This window comes from Protopterus annectens, chromosome 8.part0, assembly GCF_019279795.1.
Source record: "Protopterus annectens isolate FY-2018-M chromosome 8.part0, PAN1.0, whole genome shotgun sequence".
Classification (NCBI taxonomy): domain Eukaryota; kingdom Metazoa; phylum Chordata; order Ceratodontiformes; family Protopteridae; genus Protopterus; species Protopterus annectens.
In genome coordinates, this window is record NC_056741.1 from 1,934,467,022 (window position 1) to 1,934,483,855 (window position 16,834).

Consider the following 16,834-nt stretch of genomic DNA (forward strand, 5'->3'; position numbering starts at 1 on the left):
ACAGACAGTAGTTGTAAACACAAGCATTGACCAAGCAAGATTGATTCTGCTCACATTTTCCTGAGGCTCTCTGTGCTACTTCAGCTTATCCTTTGTCATCTCCTTTAATGTCCCTTACATGACTCAACTGGGTGTGACGAGGATGGACAGGATTAGGAATAAGTATATTAGAGGGTCAGCCCAGGTTGGAAGGTTTGGAGACAAAGCCAGAGAGCAGGAGCGGCCTTAGGTCAACTGGTGCCCTAGGCAAAAGGGCTCCATGGCGCCCCCACCACATCACCTGGTGCCCCCATCCTAGTCTACCTACACCATATAAATACTGGAAAAGCTCCCCTACTAGAGCGGCGCCCTAGGCGGCCACCTAGTTGGCCTATGCCTAAGGCCGGCCCAGAGAGGCAAGATTACGTTGGTTTGGACATGTGCTGAGGAGGGATGCAGAGTATATTGGGAAAAAGATGCTAAGGATGAAGCTGCCAGGTAACAGGAAAACAGGAAGGCCTAAGATAAGGTTTATGGATGTGGTGAGAGAGGACATGCAGGTGGTTGGTGTGACAGAGCAAGATGCAGAGGACAGGAAGAAATGGAAACAGTTGATCTGCTGTGGCGACCCCTAATGGGAGCAGCCGAAAGAAGAAGACATGACTCGTATCAAAAGAAAGCAAGAGTGATTAATCAGAAACTACAACTGCTCATCTTGTTATTCTGGACATATAAGATTTTATAGGCTTTTATTTCCTAGCTGCTCTGTCTTTTCAAATATCTTGCAGATCCACAAAGAATGTAGAAGTCCTGCTGCATAAAAATCATTCATAGGATTTGCAAATACAAACGGTTTTCAGGGCTGTTTTAGTCTAATGACCATGTACTGTACATATTGACAATACCTACCCTCTGCCTTTTGGCCATTACTGTTTGCCTCTATCAGAGATATGGAGGCTGGACCCAGGGTGAATATCTAACTTCTGATCTATTGGTTGAGGTTATGATTAAATCGGGTAAGGGATGGACTCGGTTCAGATGGAGAGGGAGCATGTCCTGGAGCATAGGGATCCCCTGGGACACATACCTGTTTTGCCAACATGTAATACTTATGTCACGAGCAAAATTTAAATCCTTGGATCTCATGGTTTTGATGCTGTTCATTTTGCAGATGTGCAAAATGACCATCAGAGCAGGATCCAAGGATGCCTTGTATGGCAGACATAGATTGCCTCTCAGTAACCTGTAGGAGGCATAGTATACAGATAGACTTTAAAGCGATCGGTATAGGATAAAGTGCTTATACCCTGGATTCTTCTTGCAAGGAACTTTTGTGAGTGCTGAATATGTCTGGTCAGGTACATGTTGAAAGGGGCATAACACTCAATGATGGGTCTGATAAGAGCCAAATAAAGTGACACTTTTACTTCCTTAGACCTGGATGCCATGCCCTAAGAAAAATATGGACATAGGCTTCTTAAACATCATTATGTTCACACAAAGAGCACCCTCTGTGGATTTGAACTCCAGGACATCAGGACATTCCCAACACACACACTTGAGATTATTATCAGTATGTGCCACAGACACATACAGTTGCTAACTGGTTATGGGCTGGGTGAACAACTGGTTTAACTGATCATATCTGAAAACTGCTGGAAAACTGAAGGCCATGGTCAAGAATAAATGATTTATTTAAAACTGGAGATAATTGACATTTGAAGCTGAGTGAGGGGTTTTAACCTTTTCTAAACATGCTGTCTTGAGACTTTTTAACTGATATTTATTTGACGTCTGTTTTCTTCCAGCCTTCAAAAGGAAAAAGTTTGCCTTCACGAGAAGCAGTGAGGAAGAAAAATGAGACGGAAGACAATGGAGAAGAGGCAATGCAGAGGAATGAAGATCCAGCAGGAAGAGTTTCTGTTGAACGACTTTATCAGAAAATGTCGCAGCTGGAGCACATTTTGCTCCGTCCAGAGAATTACATTGGATCTATGGAAGCTGTTACACAGGTGAGGTCTTTAATCTGCTTCAGTGAGTTGGGTTGATTGATGTCAGTCTGCTGTTCATTTTTGATCATTTATTTGGTACTTCTCATGTGGAATGTAATTATATTTGCATTGGCTAAGTAGTCCTGGGTTTTCGCATAATTTAAGGAATAACTTCTGATGGATTCAGCGTTGGAGGTGAGATTGATGTGGATAGTAGATTATATTTTCTCTTTATTTTCTGATTATCTTATGACTTCTAACAAGAGTAGGTGTCTGAAGCAAGGCTGGCACATCGGTGGGTTTCTCTTGTGCTCCCTTCGATGGGGCACAAAACCTGCCATTAAAGACCAGACTAGGGATTGATGCTTTCAGCATTTCTTTCTGCTTGCTCTGACATGACTAAATGAACAGATTTCTACTGACTACAATATTGTTTATCTTTTCTAGCCAATGTGGGTGTTTGATGATGAAACTGGCATGAACTACAGAAATGTGACATATGTTCCTGGACTGTACAAAATCTTTGATGAAATTATCGGTAAGTTGCACCAGTCTAGACTGGTATATGTGTATTAGTGTGTGTGTGTGTGTGTGTGTGTGTGTGGGGGGTCTAACTCACTTTCAAAGAACCTGCCTTAAAGTACGTGTTAATGGAGTGCTTTAAGTGATTTATTTTTTATTAGAACTGGGGCTCTTGATTCCTTCAAAAACTTTCAGCTTTGTTTACAGTGGTTGTATTCAGAGTCATATGGCTAGGGCTGGGTGAAAGGTGGTGCTTGCACATCTTATGAAAATATCCATTTGCTCTTTGGCTTGTTCGATGGATGTTCTGGTGATTCATGGTGCACCTTAAAGTCATTTGCCAATGTTTCTGTATACGTTGATGCATTCGATGGGTCAAGTGCCCCAGTGTATTTTCCTGCTTGTCCTTCCTTATGTTTTTGGGCCATTTGTAATAAAAAGCTCCATAAAGTTTTATTATATCATGGTACAAATAAATTTAGTTTTTCCTACTGTGACATTACCTTAGGAGTATCCTGCAGTGTTTCCATACACTTTAATGGGGCACCTTCACACGTGCATAGTGATATGCCAATTAAAGTCTATGGATGCAATCACTTTTTCCTGTCCTAACACCACTTAGCTTAAAGTTCTGTGTTTTTCTAAGTGATATCAAGGTACAGAAATGGTGCATTTTAAAAGTAGTTTTATATTTTATGAAAAAACCCAAAGCATTCCCTGATTAGGGGAAAAGTACTGTTCAGCAGTTTTTGCACAACATGCCATGGTGCAAATATAAATGTCTGAACATCAGCAAATCACTTTAAGAAAAAAAAAATCTCATAACTGACTTTTCGGGGACCTGCTGCAGTGAGTAACTGTTGTGAGTGCCTCTTCTGTGATCCCTAACTGATCCCAAATGGAAATTGTCTGTCTTTTGTGCATGGAGCTGTGTGGTATTCCAACCTGAGCATGTTGACATCATGTGCCTTACTAGATCGGTGTGTCCATCTACTGTATTTCATTATCCTCTTGTGTTGTTTGCTTAAGTTGGCTATTGATCCTTATGTTTGTAAGTAAGTTCTCATATTTGATGTGTAGGAACTACACCTGCTTTATGACCTGGGAAAGGAGCATGACACAGTGCATTGCTACAGTTCTACCATTTCAGCCTAGCCACCAGTTGGTGAGTCCTACATCACTGTGAACAAGATGGGAGCCGCAAAGGGTACATAGCACAAAGAATGTCAGGATGGTTGTTTACATAATCCTAGGTCTTTACTGACCAGCAAGAGAAAACAAGGGATTCAGAGGCCTGATATCCATCAAAGCCTACCCCTTGGTCTACTCAAAAGATTCCTTCATGTTCTTAAGAGATGTGACTGCCTCCTAACCTACTCATATCATCAGATTAATATTGTCTGCATGAACTCTCAGTCTAATGAAAGTAAATGACCACATATGCAATTGTAAAAATGTAGTTTCTTTGACATTTTAAGAAAATCTATACCTTTATTATTTAATATACCAAATCCATGATCACACTGTTGCAGAGGAAAGATAAACACCACGTGGTGTGAAAATCTGTACTACTTCAACACATACAGAGTTTGATCACAAAAGCAAGCACATAGACCACAGCAAATGACATCAGACAGTGCTGAATTTTAGCTATCTAGCTATCAGTTACATCAACCTGACATCTTAACAGACAGCATCCGTACTTCAGATGAGACATTAAACTGAGGTCCTATCTGCCTGTGTTGGTGTTAGCTCAGGATAATGTAAAAGATCTCATGGCAACTATCGAAAAGGCTAGAGAAAATTCCATGATGCCCTGACCAAATTACCCTAGTAGTATAAATATCGCCTTGGGTCTCTTCTGAAAAGAAGTTACTAGCTTAATGGGACTAACCTAGTCAGTAAAGAATAAATTAAAAAATAAGTAAATAAATAAAAATATATGTGTGTCTATATATATATATATATATATATATATACATATATATAGATATATATATATATATATATATATATATATGTATATATATATATATATATATATATATATATATATATGTATATATATATATATATATATATATATATACACACACACACACACACACACACACACACACACACACACACACACACACACACACACACACACACACACACACACACACACACACACACACACACACACACACACACACACACACATATTACTTTTAGTGCTTGCACTAGCTGTGCATCAAGTTCATTGACATGAATATATTCTTTTTTATACATGTTGATACAATAAGGTGTTCCTTACAGGTCTATATTATTTTGTTGAAGGTTCCGTTCATCAAACCTCCATTCAACGAACACTAACCAGCAAACACTAATACAGTGAGTGAGCAAATGTTTTTTCTCAGGTAAAGGAGATAGATGGCCAACAGTAGGAAATGTGCCCTTTTCCCCACTGTAGAGCTATCTCGGAGTTGGCATATACAAGTGGAGGGTGGGGGCATAGATCCCCCACATTGGGGTGTGGGGACCACAGACCCCCGTCTGGGTGGATTTGATATAATGCTCTGTGTGTGGTGCTCAGAGTGTTGGCCAAGTAACTCCTTTGCCTGGGAAAACCATTTGCTGAAGTGAGTGTTCGCTGGTTAGTATTCGTTGAATGGAGGTACAATGAATGCAACTTTTGACTAAATAATATAGACCCTGTACCCTACATTTAGTGGTGGAATTTTCCATCTTTCATTCCACATCCATTTCTTCCCCATATATCTTTTTCAATTTTTTTTCAACAACCTTATTCTTGTAGTTAATGCTTGCATACAGGTTTCTTCATCTTTTGATATTTCTGATTTACTGCCCTTGCATAATACGTTACACTTATTTTTGAAAGCAGGGATTTATTTCCACTGCTCTCATCAAATTATCTCTTTTCAATATAAATATAACTTTGGTTCTTCCTTAGCTGGCTGTTGGTCTATCAGAACTTACCTAGTCAACAAAAAGTAAATAACATAAATTGTGCTTTTTTGTCTTCATTCTGCTACTTTGAAGCTAAAAGATTTGAAATATTTCTGAAGCTGCTTTCTACTAAGACTAACATTTTAGGTGCCCTATAGTATTTCATAGACCCAATCTGAAGATTTGCCTTCGGGTAAACTTATGAATTAATGTTTAAGGTAGATAATTTTTAAGATGACCCTTTTTTAATAATATTTCTTTTGCCAGATATGAAGTTTTGTCAGCGATTGTTTACTTTAGGGCATACCACTGTAGTCTGTGCAGGTGTGGGCAGTATTCACTTTTTTTGAGATTCTCATGGGTCTGTCAGTTAAGCATGATGGCTGAGACATTTTTTTAAATGTTACTCTAATTTTCTGAACAGTTAAAAGTTAATAAGGTTAAAGTAAACATTCTGAAACTAATAATGAGCATTACTGACAATGTGAATGAAAGACTACACACATCCAGCAAGAGGTCTGCTCCCACCAATACTCCCTGCTGTATACACAGTTTTAAGTGCCACTGCGTATAGTTTTGTGGTGTGAGGGTGCTGAGGGTGAAGACCCCCGATGGACATTAAACTGTCTATTTTTTTATCTCTGATCTTCTTAAGAACAATTTGTTTATTACAAACATTTATTTCTTGAAATATAAGAGGCATCAAGTTATAATTGCAGTGTCAGTCCATGTCCCATCGGGGGGTGAGGCTTGCTGCATCCTGGTTGTCCTAATCAGAAACAATAGCCATGTTGTCCTCAGGAAACTGATGACATGATGTTCAAGACTGTTGATTGTTTATTGGTTCTTAAGAGGTCTGTTTTTTTAACAAGACATGAAGAAATAATATCTGACATTTGTTAAAATGCCGCTTAATAATATATTGAAATGTGATATTCCGTTGCATAAATTCTCATTTTCCAATTTCAGTGAATGCTGCTGATAACAAGCAAATGGATGAAAAAATGAATTGCATCAAAATATCTATTGAGCCGTAAGTAATTTGCTATGTAAAGTTTGTTTGTCTTTTATGATTTTCCCCGGTTAGGGGTCACAACAGTGGAACTCTGGTCCGCTAATGATTGGCAGTAGATTTTTTATGGTGCCGAGTTGCTACCCAATTTAGGAATTGTTATTTGAATTCTTGTATTGTCTTCAGCTGATGCTTTGCCAGTTAAAATTTTAAATATTTTGCAATCTTTAGTTTTTTCTCTATATTTATGTGCAATACATTCTTGCAGCATTTACTTTGTAGACTTGTATCAACTTAATTGAGGTACAGCCTAGCAAATTTTCTTTCACGTATATGAGGTCAGCTATTGAAAGGTGAAAAACCTGTTGTTCTATCTCAGCTAAGAAGTAAGATTCTTTTGAAAATGCATGTATTGTATTCAGGAATGTTTGTATGCAAAGGAAAAGCACAAGGTATCATGTACTGGCCCGATATGGCACCAAAAGTAAAATATATGAAACTGTTCATCTTGTGGCATGCACAGAATCCAAACTCCAAAAGAAGAACTGATGTCTCATAAAATTCCAACATTACCTTGGATGAAGGTAGGAGCTGACTTGTTCTAGCAGAATAATATTTACTTTGAATAATGTGTTCACTGCTATTGGAAATACCCAGAAGTGTAACTCAGGCATACAAAGGCTATAGCAGTAATCGTTGTTCTTAAGTCAGAGTTTGTTAGACATGGAATATCTCAGCAGGTGATAACAGGTATAATTCCGCAGCACAATGTGTGTATCATTCAAAGTAAAAATGATTTTAAAAACACATTTTTAAGACATAAGAGAGTCAGTGTAATACACTGAAGCCAGAATACTCATATTCATATGAGCAAGTAAAGCAAATTATGTAAAAATACATATTGAAGGAATGTAATATAAAAGGCCAAAGAGGAATTCATTCAGAAACTGCTGGATTTAGAAACTCCCCACTATAGGCTATAGGGTTATTTCTTTCATAATTACTAATGGTAAATTAGTTGGATTTTCTCATTTACTGATCGCAAGTGGGCTGGATTAAGTAAAAAACACTGTTGACTGTAGGACTATCTTCTCATTTATTGATGTTAAGTGGGCTGGATTTAGAAACTCCCCACTATTGGATGTTGGACAATCTCCTCATTTAAGATCATGGTAAGTGGGCTCAATTTAGACCCCCACACACACTATTGGCTAAAGGGCTGCCTCCTTCTCATTTAGTGGTAAGAAGAATGAGACTGAAACTCCCAGGCAATCAATCTTAAGAAAAAGCAACTAAAGAAGAAACAGTTTTTTTTAACAGAACTGCGGAAATACACGTTTTCTAAAGAAAGGAGAAAGAGCTAAAGTGATACCAGATTAAAATGTTGGTCACAAACCTCCATTTTTTGCATCTGTAGTTGGTTATCATTAAAGCTTGAATCCTAACATAGTACAGGGAGGTGATACTCAGTTGCACAGGAGAAGTCGAGGACATTTGCTGAAAATTCCAGATAAAGAGCATTTACCAGGGAGTAAGATGGACAAATCCAGTCATGATCTGCCAGATCCCTATGTGCAGGATTCCTGTTAAACAGAGATCTCCAGGTACAGATTCCACTACAGGATCCGTCAACAGTCCATTCAAGTAGCCATTGCCGTCTGCTCCAGGTGCTGTAAATCCAAATAAGGATGGTGCTAAATTAACTCAGGACAACATCTGCTATACCAGACATGGTAGATGTAAAAAAGCTGAAACAGTACCGTTTACATGTAGTTTTGAATAATGCTAGTTTGAAAACAAATCATTATATAAACTGTAGAGTTATAAAAAGTATATATATATTTTTTTGCTTAATTAAAGGTGGCTATACCACAGCTGGTGTGCTAGCCACTAATGTTTCTATTACAAAAGTGCAAGAACTCAAGTTTGTCTGCAGGAAAACCTACCGTTATAAATTATCCTTCAATTTTTCTTCTGTTTTTCATTCTTTTTTGAATGGACCTCAGTACGTAGTTTCTTTGAAAATTAACTTGGTAGGAGAGCTGTACCTGAAACAAAACCAGGGTCTTAATCATGGTTAGTAAAATTGTAATATTTTGCATTTAGTTGACATTTTCTGCTTTCATATTGTTGGCAGTGCAGTCACTGAGGTCTACCTTTAACTAACTGTAGTAAAAGAACATTGTAGTGAGGTTCTTAATGTAGATGTAGTCTCATAGAAAGGTAAATAAGAACAGTACAATATTTAGTCTGAACAAACCTCACATATCACCATGTAGGTTTTTCTCTCTGCTAGTCTCCTTGGATTTCTTAGTGAAGCTGTTAAGGTGGTACAGTATTTGGCCCACCTGGAAGAGGAGGAGACGTAACTTTTGCTATGTTCTGTATGCCCTGCCCCTTTTTCCACTGACCCATTTGATTCCTCCTCTCTTCTCCATGTTCCAGGCCACCATGATGTAGAGTATTTTTATAGGACCTCCACACACAGCAACCTGACACAGTTGTGCAAACAGAGACCTGGGCCCACTGAAGCTAGCACACTTCTGAACATATGCCTATTGTCCAGCTACAGAGAATGCTGCTTGGTGGGTGTGCACATCTCAGTCCCTTGTGCTGCTTTCCAGAACTCCTGTCCTTTGCTACACATCCATATTTCAGGGGATCTTGTTGCCTCCCTTCCCCACCAGGATGAGCAACTTGTCACCAGATGCTGATTGCCACCCTCACAAACAATCTGTGGAAGCACCCAGGTCCTTTCTCAATCCTAGCTCTTGTGGGCTGTGGACAGAACATTCTCTCTCTATACCACACCCAGTTCCTTTCTCAATCCTAGCTCTTGTGGGCTGTGGACAGAACATTCTCTCTCTATACCACACCCAGGTCCTTTCTCAATCCTAGCTCTTGTGGGCTGTGGACAGAACATTCTCTCCCTATACCACACCCAGGTCCTTTCTCAATCCTAGCTCTTGTGGGCTGTGGACAGAACATTCTCTCTCTATACCAACCCAGGTCCTTTCTCAATCCTAGCTCTTGTGGGCTGTGGACAGAACATTCTCTCTCTATACCACACCCAGGTCCTTTCTCAATCCTAGCTCTTGTGGGCTGTGGACAGAACATTCTCTCTCTATACCACAGAACTGGCATGTCCTCATTCCATGTCCCATTCTTTCCACGGGTAATCAGAGTAAGAATAATTCTAAAAAAACAACATCACTCCATTTAATCAAGAAATTTATTTTTCTTTTCAGAAAAAGAAATATGATCAGAGTCTGGAATAACGGAAATGGAATCCCTATTGTACAACATAAAATAGAGAAAATGCTTGTTCCTACACTCATTTTTGGTCACCTCCTGACATCTAGCAACTATGATGATGATCAGAAAAAAATAACTGGTAAGTGGGCTTTCTTCTTGGTGCTGGTGGTTAGGAAGGGTTGGAAATGCAGCCTCTGGACAAAAAAAGTTATTTTACAGGATGCATTGATGTATTGTCTATCTATGTAGTCTATAAATGGGATGATCTCTGCTTTCATATTAGGGCATTTTAGAACAGTTTCAATAGAATGTATAAAAGATGCCCCTGTTGGGTACCCTTGAAGCTCTGTTTCAAGCCTCGTGTATTTGGTGTTGCTGAAAATCTGTCTGATTTAATGTTGCACTCACCCTTAGGCCAAAATGTCAGCTTTCCACATACACTTTTGCAGAATATTTGTGTCACAGTTTCATTTAACCTGAGTAAGATGTTTGTTATGGACCATGTTCAGCCAACATTTTGGGGGACAGAAACAACTAACCAACATAAATGCACTTTGAAGCTGTTGGTATAGAATGCGAACATCATGCTGACCCCCGTCTTTTCCAGAGACGTACTGCCCCCCTTCTTTTACCAAAACATACTGAACCCCCTTCTTTTCAAGATATATACTGACCCCCCACTTCTTTTTCATGGATGTACTGAATGCGTTCTTTTCCCAAGAAATACCAACTCCCCTTCTTTTCCAGAGATGCACTGACCCTTTCTTTCCCAGAGATATACTGGCCGCTGTTCTTGTCCAGAGATGTATATGTGTTTGGCCTGGCTCAACCTCTTCAGGCTGTACATGCTTATGAAAAAAGGAATTCAGAATTAACTAGTCATTTTCCTTTTTTCCAACCATTATTTCATCAGTAGGGAATATGTTCACCACTTCCCAACCCTTGGTATTTGACCAGTCATTACAGGTTACAATATTTGACCAGTCATTACAGGTTACAAATGTGTCCATACCTGATACAGTTTAGCACTTTTCTGCTCTCCTGTCAATCTCATACTCACTTATTCCAGCCAGTTATAATCTCATTTGCTTCACCTATGGAAGAGAGAATGTAGAGAACAGTGGTTAACTGGGAAGGCTATGGAAGCAACCTCAGTTGCCAAAACTGGCCTGAAAATTGATTTTTAAGCCAAAAATACATATAAATCCCTTAACTATGCAATGCTGGAATACCTTTACAGCTCTGCACCATAGAGTTTTACTTGGTAGTAAATTTGAGTTTTTTTCTTACAGATTCCTTAGATACCACATTAGACCAAAATCTGAGTTTTATCTCCACATGCAAAATAGTGAGGAACCTTTAAGTTCATTGTACAAAATCATTTGCTATTGTGTTATTACTACTAAACTTCACACATTGCCAATTGTTTACTGATTTATTAAATTCTATCCTGGCAAAGTTATATCACACAACTGGAAGCTTTATAATAAATACTCCTACACAACATTACCGTACAGTAGTACTTAACTACATTAGTTGGCTACCATAGCAGTCATAATACAGCTATTACAAATCTTGTTCACAAAAATACTATATAGTAATTTATGTCCGTCTTCAGTGTCTTTCATCACCCCTTGACCTAGACAACTCATTTACAGTACAGTGTCCAAACACCCTTTCCTGTCACCTTACATCTCTTACTTAATTATTATTACCCTGAAAGGCTAACCACATTAACTTTTGTACAACTTATTGAAGAATTGTTGCTATATTTTTATTCTAATTTCTGTTCCCTGGATTACATGACTGACAACCATTTGAATAGATGATTTATAGCCTGGTATCTCATACATGACGCCCTTCCCACTTTGATTTCTTATATTCCCTCTTTAAGTTTAAGTCCTGCCTCACTTTCTTACCCCTCAGTACAGATCAAACCAGTATACCTGTTTCTTGCTTTCTGTCTTTATCATTTGCATAGCTGCACAGTTTGTGTTCACCTAGTACATTTCAATTAATTAATTTTGCTGCTTAAAGAGTCAAATCACATCATCTTTATATATTTCTGTCAGTGCCTTTTTATACTTTTAGTATGTTAATAGAATATACTAGATGGTGCAGTTATGAATGCAACTTAATTGACATTCATAAGTGTAATGCCCACCACTGCTACCAGTATGTGATGGCCACCAGTATGTGCCGTCCCCATGTCGGCTAGTAATCAAGGAGCCTGAATCCTCACCACTGACACTGGAGAGGGATGTGCACTTGGAATACAAATGGATACACTCAGTATTTCCAGATGCAGACCTCTCTGCATCAGGTACAATTTCCATTAAGCGCACACAGGGAACACACTCACCCTAGGGTCTGGATGTCTCTGTATTTGTCTCCCTCCAGATCCCAGTAAGACTTCCCACTGGTACAGCTGTAGGGTTAGGTCCTCAGCCAAGTGTCCAAGCCAAGTCCTCCAGCACCCTCTCTGTGAACCCAGTGCTTCGTGTCCCTGCCCCAAGTAGTTGACACACACTCTTTAAGATTTACTTTTCACACCCTCAAACATACACACACACACACACACACACACACACACACACACACACACACACACACACACACACACACACACACACACACACACATATATATACACACACCTGGGAAAGGCTGGCACAGATTACTTGCTCTATCAACTTTTCCCAGATTATAAGGTAGATTCACTGCCACCAGACACTTCATAATCAGTACTCTAAGGCCCTTGACAAAGGTGTCCAATTATACTGTGTAGTATTAATATTAATACAAATGATAGTTGAGCAAGATGACTAGGCCTTCTGGAGTGGCCCACACAGTGTCACTAAATATAAGCACTCTCAAAGGTTAAATACTTTCTAAAAGGACCTACCACAATAAATGTTTTAAATGTATTTAATAAAAATAATAAAAGACCGTGAAAATATTGAATACATATTCACAGTAAACCACAGAGTTCAGATCACAGGAAATATTGAAAAGAACATTAATGGACAGAATCAGACAAATAAAGAAAAACAATAGCTAAACTAAGCTTCACTATATTCATGACTAATCTAAATGAATCACAGTTTCCTAGTTAAGTTACTTACTACAGCAAGGCAAGAAGCTGTGGGTGAGGGTATTTCTAGTTAAGCTTCCAAAACAGAATATTCTATGCTCTGAGATTACTCCCTGTAAAATATAATAACCAAGATGACTTGCAGAATGACCTCATCTGGTCACAATATCTCCTTTTGAAGTTTGAGACAGGACATTAGCAGACTGCTACAATACACATTTAGAGATTTTATAGCAGTGCTAGGAGCCAGAAACATTTATAACATTTCCCCCTTCTTTAAAAAAGCTAAGAGATAATAACCTCACACCCACAAGAAAAATAAGACTAAAACCTAAGCACATACCACTGCTAAGAAAAGACACCAAATCACTACTTAAACAAATAGACAAAGCATGATTAACATATCACACTGCCAAGAAAGAAAAAAACTTCATCTCGTATTGACAACTCCGAAATCTTGCTAAGAAACAAATAATATCAGACAAACAAACTTACATCCACAAATGCCAACAAATCCACCAAAACAACTCAAAAAAATTTGGGCGAAACAATAATAACCTTCTCAATGTAGGCTATGTCCCAACCCCTCCACCTGTCACCTTGAACACAACAGACCCCATAGCCACACAATTCAACACTCATTTCATTAACACAATCACATCCCTCCTAGGTAACCAGCAGTACAAACTCTAAGCATACCCACTCCCCCTTTACTACTCTCCAACCCCTTTACATTTACCCCCATCCAAACTAGCTACATAAAAATACTCCTTTCCAAACTCAAACCCTGCTGTCTAGCAGCTGACCTACTACCCACAGAATTCCTCAAAATAGCTGGCCCATCAATTGCCTATCCCATATCAGTCCTGATCAACCATTCAGTTGCAGAGCAGTACATCCCCTCTCTATGGAAAATATCTCACATTATTTTCCTACACAAAGGTGGAACCTCTAAAGAACTAACTAACTAACTACTGGCCCATAGCCATCCTCTCCCTTTGGCTAAAATCTTGAAAAAATGCATCCACGACCAACTTCTATACCATCTCATCCATCACAGCCTCCTTTCCCCCACTCAGCATGGCTTTAGACTTAAACATAGCACCACCAATGCCCTAATATCTTTTACCAACACCACCAAAAGTCTCATAAATGAAGGCCTAATAGTCTCATCCATTTTCCTTGATATGTCAAAAGCCTTTGACACCGTTTCCCACCAAACCCTACTCAACAAACTGTCTTCCTATAGCCTTAGCTCATCTGCCCTGTCTTGGTTTCATAGCTATCTCTCTAACCATCAGCAAGCCACTAAATGGGAAAACACCCTTTCCCCCCTTCTCCCCATCTCTATCAGAGTACCCCAAGGTTCCAATCTTACCCCCCCGTCTCTTTAAAATTTTACAAATATCATCAGCTCTGCAACCCAACTTGCTTCCACAGTCCAGTACGTAGACAATTTCACTCTTATTTGTGCTGCCCCCACACCCCAAGGACTACATGCAAAAATACAAATTTCTTTCCAAGATATTGAAAAATACCTCACTGATCACCAACTAATGCTAAACCCCAACAAAACTAAACTTATAGTTTTCAAAAATAACAAAACAAAAACATGCCAGTCCCCTCTAACAATACTCTCCTCAAAAAAAAGCAATATATAACCCACAAGCCAAACCAAACTTCTTGGCATCACAATAAATGATAACCAAAGATTTGATAGTCACATCACCCTCACCATCAAAAAGGTCCACACCAGACTAGGTACCCTGAAAGTGCCCGTCTAGCTACCGCCCACTCATAACTACTTTCCACACTCCTCTACAGATTCCAAATATTTGCCAGCCTACGAAAATCTGACCTGAATAGTCTTAAATCTGCTACAACAAAATTGCCAAGTTTGCCACAGGTAACCCAAATAGAACCCACCACTGCTTAGCTCTCTACCAACTCAGCTGGCTGGAACTCCCTAACCTGTTAACACTCAATCAGCTATCCATAGTCCACAAAATAATTCACCAACCCAATGAATGCCCTGCACTAACCTACCTAATACAACTTAATATAAATCACAAACTACTCAGGTCCTCAACCAAACTTATGTTAAAGGTTACCAAATGCCATAACTCACTAGGTACCCCCTCTACTCTTGCAAAATTGCCAAATTCTGGAACAATCTTCCCCAACCCATAGCAAAAACCCTAATTATCATAAGTTCAAACACCTCTTAAAAGAACATCTAGCAAATCATTGGCTTTGCCCCTGCCATACTCCTGGTTAAGCCTACTCACTCCCCAACTATTTAACTTATTACAGCTACACCCCATCCATATCTTAGATTACTGCTCTTTCTCCTAACTAGCACAACCCTATAACTACCACTTATCTCCTCATAACTAACATCTCACCTACATTTCTCCTATTAGTAACTAGACTAGTCTTATATCCTAGGCAAGTTTACCTAGCTTAGTTGGTACCATTCTTGGCACTGTTAAATATGTCTCCTATTTTTATATGTATGGTCAAGCACGTTGTTTTGAAACTGTATTTCGTGTCTGTACATAGGTAATGGTTGGCATTTGATGCATGCACTGTTTCTTATCAAACATGATTAATATTGTTACATATGTTAGTATAAGAATTGCATGTCAGTACATAAGTAATTGTTTGCTTTTGATGTATACACTGTTTTCTTATCAAATGTATTAATGTTATTATATTGGTTAGTATTAGTTAGAATTCTCTACTGTATGTCAGGAGCTTTTCTCCCCTAGTCTCCACTGAAAAATGGGCTTCTGGCCCAGTTGGACATTACCTGGTAAACAAATGTAATAAATAAATAAATAAATGGCTGCTCCCAGACCTACTGTCTCCGGTCCCATTTAGCACTGCAGGGTGCCATTTAATGGTTTAACAGCTCATTTACATTTCTCTTATGTTTCTTAAAATAAACCAGCTGGTTTACCTTTGCTGTGCCAGTGTCCTCTAGTAAAACATATACATTTAATTCAGTTACCATAATACATGTACATTTCTCTTAATTTCAGCAGGGAACACTGTTGATACATTTTAACACAATTAGCACAAGCAAAGCCCACAAATACATTTTCACCACAAGCATATGTATAGATCAGTTTGATATACTAATGATATACAATTATTTACAAAACTCCAGCTAGCTGTGCTGGCACAAGTCATACATCCACTACCCTGCTTTGCCTGGCATGGCTGACAGTACCTCCTATTATCACAATGAGTATTTCCTTGCTGATTGTATTGTTGCTGCTAACAGTCAAATTGCCAGGTCTATATGAAGGTTATTATGTGGAGTTCTGAACTTGTTTTTGCTTTGTGTACCTTGCTTCTTCTTTTATGATCAAAGTATCCTTTTGTTCTTAATGAAAGGTGTTGCTACATTGCCTCTTATTATGGAAGTGTAATGTGTTTATTATATTTCTAAGGTGGTCGAAATGGTTTTGGTGCTAAAGTCTGTAACATCTTCAGCAAAAAATTTACAGTGGAAACTGCAAGCAATGCATATAAGAAACAATTTAAGCAGGTAAGATTTTCAGAAATACAAATGCTGAGCTGTTTTACAAGGTGTACATCTCTGAGAGTTGTCTAAATTGTGCATTCATCTTCATACAAATGTGTGTCTAATGGCCTAGTTAAGGGACTGCCTGAGTAGTGTCCTTGTGGAAGGAACTTCCAAAACTCTAAATCTTGTGATGACCATAAACTGGGAAAAATAATCTTTGTTCCCATTCCATAGGACTGTCTTCAGTGTTATTGAGCTGGACACTTTCCGTTTGCTTTTCTGCTTGTTGAGAGTGCCAAGAGCATCATGAAGTTAGCAGCCTGGGTGAGGATGCTGCAGCATCTGGTCCAAGCTCAGTGTTACCTTTGCCTTTCTGGCTTGATGGTAACCACACATCATGGAGCTGTTTACATGTCTTACTTAACTATATAAGACATGGTTGTAAAAAGACTGCAGTACTAGATGTTGGAGAGTGACCACCTGTTCACAGACCT

The 16,834-nt window shown here is 38.8% G+C and overlaps 1 protein-coding gene across 1 annotated transcript in view; it reads left to right on the forward strand.

The window, feature by feature from the left end:
• The window catches only part of LOC122808588 (DNA topoisomerase 2-beta-like), a 252,391-nt gene that overhangs the window by 71,142 nt on the left and 164,415 nt on the right, over positions 1–16,834 (forward strand). Inside the window, exons 3-7 of the mRNA XM_044079545.1 lie at positions 1,788–1,991; positions 2,418–2,508; positions 6,414–6,477; positions 9,705–9,850; positions 16,264–16,361. Of these exons, the coding sequence (XP_043935480.1) occupies positions 1,788–1,991; positions 2,418–2,508; positions 6,414–6,477; positions 9,705–9,850; positions 16,264–16,361 (603 nt within the window). The remainder of the gene's footprint in view (positions 1–1,787; positions 1,992–2,417; positions 2,509–6,413; positions 6,478–9,704; positions 9,851–16,263; positions 16,362–16,834) is intronic.